General features: G+C 35.8%; 1 protein-coding gene across 3 annotated transcripts in view; it reads left to right on the forward strand.

The window, feature by feature from the left end:
• Nucleotides 1–11,332, forward strand: part of LOC127845784 (DNA topoisomerase I, mitochondrial-like) — a 36,898-nt gene extending 25,566 nt beyond the window's left edge. For all 3 annotated transcript variants that reach the window (XM_052376925.1, XM_052376926.1, XM_052376924.1), the window contains exons 15-18: nucleotides 514–641; nucleotides 3,533–3,627; nucleotides 5,664–5,813; nucleotides 8,230–11,332. In XM_052376925.1, coding sequence (XP_052232885.1) covers nucleotides 514–641; nucleotides 3,533–3,627; nucleotides 5,664–5,813; nucleotides 8,230–8,332 — 476 coding nt within the window. In that variant the 3' untranslated portion in view covers nucleotides 8,333–11,332. The remainder of the gene's footprint in view (nucleotides 1–513; nucleotides 642–3,532; nucleotides 3,628–5,663; nucleotides 5,814–8,229) is intronic.
• The last annotated feature ends 2,553 nt before the right edge of the window (nucleotides 11,333–13,885 follow it).

A 13,885-nucleotide genomic window follows, 5' to 3' on the forward strand; every position in this document is an offset into this window, starting at 1 on the left:
AATGTTTTATGTTAGTGATACCTTTGAAGAACATGTAGTCAATGAAATAGTAAATGAAGTGAGAATATCTTTGTTTGCATATTTTGAATAATTGCTACACAAGAAATAAACTATACAAAAATCTCAATTGTTTATTTGGGATTTCAATAACTTAACACAAGTGTTTGTTTTAATTTTATGAATATGTAAATATCTCTTGTATTTTATAATACAACTCTTTAATTAACACAAATTTAAGTAAATACACTATTTTAAGTAATTTGAAGAAAGCCTGCTGATATTATTCATAAAGCAGCTGAATGCAAAAATGAGTCTTTGGTCATATGCGGCCAGCAAAGATCCAGACCAGCCTGTGCATTTGCACAGTCTGTTCAGGAGCTACTGTGTCAAGTCATGCAAGGTTTCGGTGTCTAATAAACTGACAGAGTAGCTGATAGCTTCAGACCAGATAGTGTGGATGCAGCTCAATTTGCTAGAAGACTGAGTATGTATGTTGTGTGTTCTTGTTTCCAGACGATGATGCTGTGCCTGCCAAGATGCTGTCCTACAACCGGGCCAACCGTGCTGTGGCTATCCTGTGTAACCATCAACGTGCGGCACCCAAGAACTTCAGCAAACAGATGGAAAACATGATGTCCAAGGTGCGTAGAAATCATGACTTTTTTGTCTGATTGGGACTTGATCAACATTATGGGTTTTATTCATTTTATTTAAACAACACATTTCTTATGATTATTATCCCCCGCCATAGGCCGAGGGATATTGTTTTGGCGTTGTCCGTCCATCCGTTTTTCTGTACGTCCGTCCGGCACTTTTATGTCTGGAGCCATATCTTGGGAGTACTTTGGCGGATTTCATTGAAACTTAGTATGAGTATATATATATATGCATTGAACACCATCTGTTAATCATGCAGTTATGGCCCTTTGTATCTTGAAAAAATGCTTTTTAAAATAAGCTTAGAGCTTTATCTCGATTAACACATGAGCCAGAGCCATGAAACTTGCCATAGTTGTTCTCAATCATCTGAGGGTGCTTCCCATTCAATACCCATAAGCCTTTGGGCTAAGGTCAAAGTCACACATTGAGGTCAAAGGTCACAAATTTGATGAATTATTCATTCAGTGTTCTGCTGAGAAAGAATCTAGAAGGGGACATTTGTCCCATCAGCCCTAAAAAATATGAGACATTCTTAAAATCAGTGAGACACAAAAATCATAAGTGTTTTATACACAAAAATCATAAGTGTTTAATACAACTAGTATACCTTTTATTCTTCATCTATGAGCTTTTCTGTCCCGTTCATAAAGCACTGGCAGTTTCATTAGTTACTGTTTGTAATTGAATTAAGTTTGTTTTTTATGCCCCCATTTCGAAGAAAAGGGGGTATATAGTTTTCGCACTGTCCGTCGGTCAGTCGGTCACACTTCGTGTCCGCTCTCTAATTCAAATAGTTTTCATCCGTTCTTTACCAAACTTGGTCAGAAGTTGTATCCAGACAATATCTAGGTAAAGTTCGAATATGGGTCATGCCGGGTCAAAAACTAGGTCACTGGGTCACTTAGTGCATTTCAAGTATTTAGCATGGTGTCTGCTCTCAAATTGAAGTAGTTTTCATCTGATCTTTACTAAACTTGGTAAGAAGTTGTATTAAGACAATATCTAGGTCAAGTTCGAATATGGGTCATGCCGGGTCTAAAACTAGGTCACGGGGTCACTTAGTGCATTTCAAGGATTGAGCATGTTGTCCGCTCTCTAGTTTATGTGACTTTCTGTATTTTGATATTCTAAGACATTTTTATGCCCCCAAAGGATAGTGATCGGACTGTCCGTTTGTCTGTCTGTCCGTCTGTCCGTCACACTTTGCGTTTAGATTTCGAAAAATGCTCATAACTTTTATGTCGCTTCAGATAGCAATTTCATATTTGGCATGCATGTGTATATGGACAAGGCCTTTCCATACGCACACAAATTTTTACCCCTGTGACCTTGACCTTGAACTTAGGGTCCGCATTTAGGTTCGAAATCTGCGTTTAGGATTTGAAAAAAGCTAATAACTTCTACCAAGCGTTTACACAGTTATACTTTTATGTAGTGACAAAGTTACAGTTGGGGGCATCCGTGTCCTGTGGACACATTTCTTGTTTTAACTTGTAACTATCAACTATGGTAACTATTAAATGTCATAACTTTTAAATGTCATAACTGTTATAACTGACACACACACACGCTTCCTACGCAAAAATATTTCTTTCCTCACCCTCCATTCATGGAGCACTTCAACCAAGTCAAACTCTTTCAATGGTTTCCCTTAATCTTTATGCTCAAATTATCATCCAATTTCACAGACGAGAGTCTATTCCTTGACAGAGGGGGGACATACTTGCTCCTGATCTGTAGTAGTTTCTTTCGACTACTCGACGATGTACTAAAAAAACTTAAAATTGTTCGAGGCTTTTTTTTGGCGACGACATTTTGGGAACTCTTCATTAGGAGGTATGCCGTTATGAAACATGCGTTTTTATTCGCCGCCAAATGAGTGAGAATCGTATCATCCAATCAATACTGGACTAACAAGGCGGTCGCTGAGCAACGAGCACCTGCCATAGCAGGATATCCGCTATTCTAAGAAATTGTTAATGTGTAAGAATTGCTTTCTGATTCGTACTCAAGTCAAATCGGCTGAAACAAAATTCGCACAAGTTATTATTTTTACGCGACAAATGCAATTTCTGCGCGACAATATCGCAGAATCGCGGCCTTGGCAGAACACTGTTCATTATTTAGTCATTACTCTACTATGCCATGAAACTTGCCATAGTTGTTCTCAATCATCTGGGGGTGCTTCACATTCAACACTAATAATCCTAGGGGCTAAGTTCAAGGTACACATTGAGGTCAAAGATCACAAATTTGATGAATTATTTTATTATTTAGTCATTCCTTTACTATGCATCAAGGTATCACTGAATGATTTTATTGTCTGCAAACCCATCACAGGTACAAATAAGTTAAAAAAATAATTGACAAAAGGCACAACCCTTCACTTATACCTTTTCTTTTAGTTCTACTCCCATCCATAAACAAAATTTATTTGGCGGGGGATATCAATTCAACGAATTTGCTTGTTTTATGATAATTGTGAAAGCATTACAGGGAAAATGATATTTGTGGAATTTTAAAATAAAACTTTAACATTGGATATTTATTAAGCTTGAAATAGTTTATGGAGAAGAGAGATACACTTATCACACTTTTCTTGTTAGAAACGCTGTACATAATGAATTGACATTTGTAGAATCATTGAAAATCAAAGCATTATTGATTCTGTGTTGTGGATGATTATAAAGATAATGTAAAATTTCTAGATAAATACTGAAACTTGACAATCTGAGCCTCATTCTGGGATATCTGGGCTAAATGCATGTGGGTAAAGTGTCATTCCAGATTAGCCTGTGTGGACAGGCTAATCAGGGATGACACTTTCTGCTTAAACTTAGCCTGTGCATTAAGCCCTGTTTTTTGTTAACAGATCAAGGACAAGCGTGGTCAGGTTAAGGAGGCCAAGAAACAACTGAAGGAAGCCAAGGCAGCTTTCAAGTCTGAGAAGACACAGAAAAACAAAATGTAAGTTTTCACACAAATGCATTCATTCATGTTTGTATCTAGGCAGGACAGGCATGCAATAATGCAGGGTTTGGGTTTGTTTTCCTTTTCTTTGTGTCCCGCCAAATAACGGCCCTTTCCCCTCGTTTTTTTTTTATCCCCTCAGCAGGTGAATTTTTCCCTTGATTCCCCCCCCCCCCCCCCAAAAAATAAACCACCCAAAAACAACAACCCTTTATTATGTAAGTTAAACTGATCCAGTGTAGAAAATAGAAAAATCTTGCATAATCAAATATCTGTTGCCTAATTGTTTTAAAACAGTAAAATATGTTGAATTGATTATTTAAGACTTTCCTTATTTCCCCCAAAATACGGTGTTTCTCGCGATTTTTTTTCCCTCAGGCCTTTTCCTCAAAATCAGATTAAAAAAACTGAAATGATTGCAACACATGAGTTTTTCATAGGAGATAGATGCCAACTATGATCTGAAATGAAAATATTAAGAATTTTTGTATTTCATAAAACATAGCACATTATCCAGTTAATTGTATTTTAATGTACTGTTCTATTAATTAAGTTGGGTATCATTGTTGGTAGTTTTCCATTCTAAATAGTTGAAGATTTGCTGGTATAAACAAGCTCAAATAGATTTTTTAAACCAAGAGCAGTGTGTGTTTTTTTATTATCCTAATTTGGGTCCGGTAGGGGGACCCATTCCTAATGGGAAAAATTATATATTTTTCCCAAATGGGACCTCAACATTCCAAATTGATGGTTTCCAAAAAAAGAACTTTTTTAGTCCCCTATCGGTGAAACCGGAGAGGGACTTATGGTTTGCGCTCCGTCTGTCAGTCAGTCACACTTTTCTGGATAATGCGATAACTTTGAAAGCACTTTATATTTTTTCATGAAACTTGGAACATGGATAGATGGCAATATGGACATTATGCACCTATTTTCATTGTGTTCCTACATCGAAATTTCTGGTTGCTATGGCAACAAATAGACTAAAAATACTGCTGAAAATGGTGTTTTTTCTGGATACTGCGATAACTTAAAATGTTCTTATTATTTTTTCATGAAACTTGAAACATGGATAGATGGCAATATGGACATTATGCATGTCATTTCATTTTGTTCCTACTTAAAAAATTCTGGGTGCTATGGCAACAAATAGACTAGAAATACTGCTGAAAATGGTGTTTTTCTGGATCCTGCGATAACTTTAAAAAAAGTTCTTAATATTTTTTCATGAAACTTGAAACATGGATAGATGGCAATATGGACATTATGCTCGTCATTTCATTTTGTTCCTACGTCAAAAATTCTGGTTGCTATGGCAACAAATACAAAAACAATTCTGACAATGGTGGAATTTCTGACAATGGTGGAGCCGGTAGGGCACTCTTGGCAATAGTCTTGTTTTTTATCTTTCTTAACATGTCAGTTATCTCCAAATCCAGCTCTTAAAGTTGAACCTTAGGAGATATAATATTGAGATCACTCTTATTATCAATACTGTAAGTATTTGTAAGCATATAAAAACAACATTAATATCCAAACTTTAGGCAAAAATACACGGTATTTTCCCAATCCAAATGGACCTTGCCCCATTCCCAAAATGGTTAAAAAAAACACTGAGAGTTAAACAACTGTGTGCATGCAAATGTTGGATCAGAGACATAAGTTGGGGTCAAAATACGAAAGCACAAAGATATGTAGTTTGTGCATACCAGTATAATTCTGTTAATGATTCTTAGTATACATTTTACTCAAATACAACGCCATTTAAATCAATTAATGTTATTGATTTAGCATTGTAGTAAAATTTGCAGTAAACGAATGCAAGGCAGATAATTTGCCAGTGTCTAAAGTGAGAACATTAAAAAATGCTTGCATCAAAAAGCAAGCTTTTTGTTAAATTGAAATTGCTGTAACTTATGTTGTAAATTAAAAATGTATGTGCATAAATATAAAAAACCTCTCCAAGCTTATACATGCTTTTTGACACACTTTTTCTCCCCCCCCCCCCCCCCCCCCCCCCCCCCCTCCTGCAGGGTCTACGAGAAGAAGAAGAAAGCATACGAGCGTCTAGAGGAGCAGTTGACCAAGCTTGAGGTACAGGCAACAGACAAGGATGAGAACAAGGAGATAGCCCTCGGCACCTCCAAGCTCAACTACCTCGACCCAAGGATCTCCGTTGCATGGTATGTGAAAGTGTTTAAACACAATATACTTTACACACATACTCTTGCACCCCCTTGCAAGGATATAGCCCTTGGTCCATAGCACAACCACCTTGACAGAAGGATCTCTTTTGCATAGTACGTTCTTGTGGTTTGAATTTTTTCCCTTCACCCATCAGTAAGGAATTAAATCTGGGATATTGCACTTCCTGTTTATGACAGATAAAGATTCAGATACTGTTTGGGAGCTCAAAGTTTCATGGGGAGATCAAACACACTTAAAACTGGGCCCAACTTCTGATACTTTTTAGGTCACCTGATTGCTCAGGTGGGTTTTTTCGACCGGTCTTTGTCCGTTGTATGTCCGTCCGTCCGTTAACATTTGCTTGTAAACACTCTATAAGCCACATTTCTTGTCCCATCTTCATGAAACTTGGTCAGAAGCTTTGTCCCAATGAAATCTCGACCGAGTTCGAAACTGGGTTGTGCCGGGTCAAAAATAAGGTCACTAGGTCAAAAAAAGAAAAACCTTGTAAACACTGTAGAAGTAACATTTCATGCCCAATCTTCATGTAACTTTGTCAAAATGTTTGTCTTAATAATATCTTGGTTGAGTTCAAAAGTGGTTCCGATCCGTTGAAAAACAAGGCCGCCAGTGGGCGGGGCAGTTTTCCTTATTTGGCTATAGAGAAACCTTGTAAACACTCTAGAAGTCACAATTTTTGCCCAATCATCATGAAAGTTGGTCAAAACATTGGTTCAATTGATGCCTTGGAAGAGTTCGAAAATGGTCGAGATCGGTGAAAAAACCTGGCTGCCAGTGGGCGGGGCATTTTTCTCTATATGTATATAGCGGCAGTTTTCCCTATTTGGCTATAGAGAAACCTTATAAACAATCTAGATGTCACAATTTTTGCCCAATCATCATGAAAGTTGGTCAGAACATTGGTTTTATTGATATCTCGGACGAGTTTGAAAATGGTCGGGATCGGTGGAAAAAACATGGCCACCAGATGGTTTCCGGATGATAACTCAAGAGCGCTTATGCCAAGGATCATGAAACTTCATAGGTACATTGATCATGACTCGCAGATGACCCCTATTGATTTTCAGGTCACTAGGTCAAAGGTCAAGGTCACGATGACCCGAAATAGTAAAATGGTTTCCGGATGATAACTCAAGAACGCTTATGCCTAGGATCATGAAACTTCATAGATACATTGATCATGACTCGCAGATGACCCCTATTGATTTTCTGGTCACTAGGTCAAAGGTCAAGGTCACGGTGACTCAAAGCAGTAAAATGGTTTCCGGATGATAACTCAAGAACGCTTATGCCTAGGATCATGAAACTTCATAGATACATTGAACATGACTCGCAGATAACCTCTATTGATTTTCAGGTCACTAGGTCAAAGGACAAGGTCACCATGACCCGAAATAGTAAAATGGTTTCTGGATGATAACTCAAGAACGCTAAGGCCTAGGATCATGAAACTTCATAGGTACATTGATCATGACTCGCAGATGACCCCTATTGATTTTCAGGTCACTAGGTCAAAGGTCAAGGTCTCCGTGACCCGAAATAGTAAAATGGTTTCCAGATGATAACTGAAGAACACTTATGCCTAGGATCATGAAACTTCATAGGTACATTGATCATGACTCGAAGATGACCCCTATTGATTTTCATGTCACTAGGTCAAAGGTCAAGGTCACCGTGACCTGAAATAGTAAAATGGTTTCTGGATGATAACTCAAGAACACTTATGCCTAGGATCATGAAACTTCATAGGTACAATGATCATGACTCGCATATGACCCCTATTGATTTTCAGGTCACTAGGTCAAAGGTCAAGGTCACAGTGACTTGAAATAGTAAAATGGTTTCTGGATGATAACTCAAGAACGCTTATGCCTAGGTTCATGAAACTTCATAGGTATATTGATCATGACTCGCAAGTCACTAGGTCAAAGGTCAAGGTCACAGTGCCAAAAAACGTATTCACACAATGGCTGTCGAGGTCACGCAGACTCAACTTAGAAAAATGGTTTCCAGATGATAACTCAAGAATGCTTACGCCTAGGATCATGAAACTTCATGGGTACATTGATCATGACTCGCAGATGAAATAATGATGAAACTTGACCAGGATGTTTGTCTGAACAATATCTAGGTCAAGTTTGACATTTGGGAAAGATTGAATGAACCAACTCCTCTCAGGTGAGTGAACTAGGGCCATCTTGGCCTTCTTGTTATATTTTTGTTCAGGAAAGCTTATCTGAGCTAAGCCATTTTATAGTACAAGACTACAGGGTGTGCAAACGTACTGATATCTGCTGGGCTCAATTTTTTTTTAATCTCCTACTGCCAAAAATTGCTAGCAGTGTGAATTCCAACTATCTGGACTTATATTTCATGATTTGCCTTTTTCAGGTGCAAGAAGTGGGAGGTGCCCATAGAAAAGGTGTACAACAAAACTCAGAGAGAGAAGTTCAGATGGGCAATAGACATGGCAACTGCAGACTTCAGATTTTAACGCTGGTTTTAACTAGGGACTGTGTATCATAAGACTAGGACCATTTGATCATTGCACTGTACTCTCATTGGGATGTCATTGAAACTAATGTTAGCATGTCTTTAATGAAGGTCATTAAACTATCATTTTCTATCTGTTTTTCTTGTGTGTTTTTCGAGCCAGCATTAGTTGTTACTGTGGTTTGAAAACTGAAGTAATCAAATTATCTCAAGATGTTAACCCATGTATACTTTTCTGATTAGCCTTTTCATGAGAGCTTTGTGATGTTTTCTTTTCAAAATACAATCGTTGACATTGCCTTAGATCTTTCAAACATCTGTGGTATTAAAATATTAATTTATTTTTTGTATTACATAGCATATATTTGTAGTGATGCATATGCTTGCTTATAAATAATATAACTTATAATTTTTGAAAATAAAGCCTGTTTATGTATTTAAAAAAAAAATGCTTCACTTAATATATATCTTTCGTAAACAAATTGGTCTGTTAATGCAGAAAATAAAATGTTGGTGCAACATTTCCTGTAATCATGTACTGTAAATGTTGAGTGTAGTTACCTGTACACTTATTGCCATATTAAGGTACTAAGTAAATGTATTTTGTATTGCAATTTCACAAAAATAATTTATATTTAATTAATTTAAATGTATGTGTTATTGTATTGCATGTTTTGTTTAATTATTCATTGATGGAATGCATTAACTATCCTTCAAACATGCTTGTATCTCACAGAGCGTGCATAAGCTTTAAAATAGTTATTTAACATAGAAAATGAACCATTTTTGATGTAGCTTTGTCTACTGTAGACTTTTTAAGTCTCGACTCAATGATCTCTTGTCCATTTATAAGTCCAGTATTACATGATCTTCTGTTTTATTGAGTATGCTATTGCTGTATCTAAACTTGTTGGCTCTTCAATAAAGTACTGATATCTGTGTAGTTGATAATTACCGTACCAGGGAATTAATATTCATGCTATTGTTCAATATTTTTAAGGTAAAACACTTCTTCAAAATCATTTATCATACGTTTCATTCATTCATCATTAAAAATCATGAACAATTCATTCATCATATTGTATATCATGAACAATAAATTCATTATTCAATTGTATCATATTATTTTTATGCATTTTAATTGTTGACATTTTAGATGCCTTGTAAATATTGTTATGTATCCATTCTAATTTGTCATAATGTGAACCATGATCTGGGGTGGTATTCCAGAAACATATTAAGTCATTACTTAAATACTTTAACTTAAGTTCAAAATTATAATGTTTTGTATTTCTTTACTTAATAAGGAAACACATGTTTTATTGGTATTCCTAAAATGACATTGGCTTATTGATGTTATGTAAATGTATATATCTTAATGCCAATCTATTGCAATATGAAATGAAACACTTTCCCAATTTAAGGATAAGAATTTTTTTTATCTTTATGCTTCTGGAATACGACCCTTGGGAAAACAGGGCATATTGCATTAGCATGAAGTATTGCCCCAGATTAGCTTGTGCACTCTGCACAGGCTATTCCAGGACAACATTTGCTGCTTAGACTTGATTTTCGTTTAGAAGAGCCTAACTTTAAAAGAAAAATTCAATAAAAGCAGTAAGTGTCCACCAGCGTTTGCAAACTGCACAGGCTAATCTTAGACGACACTTTATGCTCAAGCATTTAGCACAGTTATCCCAGAACGAGGCTCAGATTATTAAGTTTGAGTTATTTCCATGCATTGTATAATGTGAAATTGACAAAGAATGAGTGAATTATTAAGAGTATTAGTATTTTGTGCTGCCAATATCTTTTTGTGTAATACATGTTTTTGTGTTTTGATGAAACATGCTTAAATGTTCTGTTATTTTAATTACCAGATCTTGTATTTATTTTTCTAGGACTTATTCTGTCCAGAAATCTCTGTAAAAAGTTTATAACATTGATGCAACATATCCATTTTTAAGGGTGTAACCTAAAATCTGACATGTTAGGTCTTTATTGTGACATAAATGATTGATGTTTGTATTGTATTATCTCTCAATGAGACAGTTGACAAATGGATTGGGTATTCTCAAAGTACAGATGTGTTGATCATTTATGAATGAATTCTTTCACTGTTATAACTGCATTTGTTGTATGTTAGCATCTTAAGTGAAATGTGTGTATTGCTTGTCTGCATGGAAGTATGTTAAAAGTCGGGTAAGTATGTTGGGGATTAGTGTTATTGTTTACAATGCAGGAACACCATACTGTTAGCACGTGTTAAACAAATGCTGTCAGATTTTATTTAAGGGTTGTTTTAAAATGATTGGAAAATCATGATCTAATAAAATGTTGTTTTAACCATTTTTTAGCCAAGTTTATTTACTATTTTATTTGCAAGAGTTGTGGTTATAACTACGTACTATCTCAGTTGGATAGATTGTAACCTGTGTGAAAAATATTTAAGAAATTCCAAGGTTTAAAAGTTAATTTCTCATGCATGCGTTTGCAAAATTTGAATAATTGGTTATTATGCCCCCAGTATCTACAGATTGGCTAGTCCATTGATTTATGCTGTCTATCAACACAACAATAACCAAAAATGACACACACACGTCTTCCTACATAATTCTGGTACTTGAATTGATGTCTTTGAACTTTTACAACACACCCACATCTCCTGAACTCATTTTTTACTGTGACATTGATCTACTTTTGGACTAATTCAGGTATAAATTTCCCAAATGATGCTATTGTCTTACATCGATATCGCATGCTACAAAGCTTTGATAGTCCTATGGATGTTATCTGCAAACAATCTAAACACACCCACATCATCTGACATTATTTTGACCTTTAATTGACCTCCTTTTGGACTTGATCAATAGGGACTGACAAATCAATAATGGCCAGGCTTCAACTGGGGGCATAGGGGTTTATTGAACCCATCATCTTGTCTTGTATGTATGAATTAAGTGTCATAAGATCAAGTGACAAATACAAGATATTAAACAATTATTTGTGTTTGTAATTTATGACCCTATCAGTGAGCATAATCTATGTTCATTATCATCCCAACCGTATCAAACCCTATTGCGTCCAGCCATTTCATAAAACGAAGCACTCTGAACTTTTGATACTGGCACATTTTGCTGCTGGTATAGACCTGATCTACCTCCATCTATGATTCTTTTATGGGACGCACCATCTGCAACAAACGAAAGTTTACATTGAATAATGTTTGGTTGCTAGTAATGCACTGTTAATGAATTGCAGGGGAATTTCATCTGTGCAGTTATTTTGAAATTGTTTTATACAAGATGATCAAGCTTGAACTGTATTTTGCCCACAAAGTGGTTGGGAGACATAGATTAGATTGTTGGTGGGTTAATCATTTGATGACCTATTTATGCCTGGCCCATTATTATGAAATCAATAGTGGCAAATCATGTCGCATACGAACAAGCTCTTTTGCTCTAAGACAAGGTCACACAGAGATTTCAAAGGTCACATGTTTGGAACTTTTTTTATCGAAAGAGTATGTATTTTAATTTGGTACATATTTTCGCCATGCTTAAACGATACTTAGCCATAATTGAGCCAGTTAAGGGATTTCCGTAAATTTTGAACACCAGTAGTCAACATGGCCCAAGGCTTTAAAATATTAGGGGTCAAATTTAACATGCTTGGGGTCAAATACCCGAGTATCCTGAAATTTGTTCCTTTATGAGTGTTTACCATTTTGTAAAATCTTATTTTTAAGTATGATGGTGAAAAGCATTATTTGTAGCATAAAAGATCATTTCTTGTCCTTTAAAAAGTTGGATTATGGAAAACAAATGTGACAAAATGATGCAAGGCTATTGTTTTGCTGGAGTCAAAAATGAGAAAATTGCAATTTGCTTGCATCAAAACGCGAGATTCTGCTTCAATTGAAATCCTTTCAGTTTCAGGTCTCGAGGCTCAAGGGCATTCTTTTTTTAAAGTTAAAATCGGTTTGTATGTCAACTTTGTACACTGCGGGGAATCACGTGGTTTTATTTTGATATGGAGCACGGAAAATGGCGGCGTCATTGTCTCGGTAAGAGTATTATTTTTTCTTATTGTACTTAAATGTTTGATTTTAATTTGCTAAGATGTAGCCTATCATATGCGGAATCGAATTCCCCGTGTAATAGTACCTTATATTTCATGTATTACTGAGTAATTTTCTCGCTTACCCTTTGAATTCGTACACATGCGAATGCATGACAGTGATAGTTTTCAGTTTTCACAGATTTAAATGAATTCTTCACAAATATGATAAGTATCGACATTCCTCAAATCCTTTTCTTTTTATCTATATACCAGGTTTTCTTTACATTACAAACAAATTGTCTGAGAGTCTGAAAACATCGCAGTTTCTGCATAATAAATCACAAAACAAAAATGATATGTTTCACGGAATACAAATTTAAGATATGTTTCACGTTAATTGTATGATATGTCTCACGTATTGTCTATGGGCGAGAAATAAAACGTCGGATATTTTCTCAGTTACTAGTATATGTTTTAGCACTGAGTACCGGTTAAGCCAATGACAAAGTGCGGTTAGGTTAACTGGTAGCCGTGATACGTATGATCGACCATGTGTTGAAAATGGCGTAATATCTAACACATTAATTAACCGCGACCGTCTCTTCGCTTTACTGAAGTTTTATCTTAATAATGGAATATCTAACATTAGTGCATTGTGTTTAATGTGCGTATTATGCTTAATTTTTGCAGATGTTTCTCCTACAGCACGAGCCGCTCGCACTTCTACAACCTTGCAGAAGTGTCCGAGGAAATCGTATTTGAGCCACCAGGTTAATGCAGAATCTGCGTCTAAGGCTCACCCGTTTTGACTGTGTACGAAATAAGATCAAAGGGGAAGAAAGAAGATGGGCACAATGTCTTCCTCAATGACGTGTTTACAGCTCGGGTCCTTCGGTTTACGTTGGGAAACGCGCGAAAAAATCCTGTCATCTGGCAAGATGGGCATTAATTAACGAAAATAAAAGACAGTATGGCAGAAGAAATAATTTTGATCTGACAATTTTCAAAAACGGCAGTTTGCTTTACAAATTAAAACTATTCAAAATCAGGGTACAATTTATTCACATATTGTTTGTCATTCCTACGTCTTATATAAGCGTTGTTAAAATTATTATCACATGCTATAGAGTTTGATACATAGCCGCCGATGCAGCATATTGACTAATGTGTGCATCGTTCTGAATGAAAAATACCCTTCGATATTTAATATCAAAGAAGTGTGTTGTGAATATTCATCCAAATGGTGAACAGATTTTCAATTTAATGCTGGTATGTTATTATATATTTTGTTGCATACAAACGAATTTTGTAACATTGTCATGTACTCAATATGCAAGATTAAATTCTATACGTTCAAAAGGGTGTAGGCTAAGTTAAGCTGTTCAAATGTAAACTGCCGCCGTAATTTGGATGTCTTATAAATTGCTGTTTCTAATTGATTGTACAATAACAAACGCTATTTTGCTTTATTTATTTCAAAACAATAATAGGA

This window comes from Dreissena polymorpha, chromosome 9 (assembly GCF_020536995.1).
Source record: "Dreissena polymorpha isolate Duluth1 chromosome 9, UMN_Dpol_1.0, whole genome shotgun sequence".
Classification (NCBI taxonomy): domain Eukaryota; kingdom Metazoa; phylum Mollusca; class Bivalvia; order Myida; family Dreissenidae; genus Dreissena; species Dreissena polymorpha.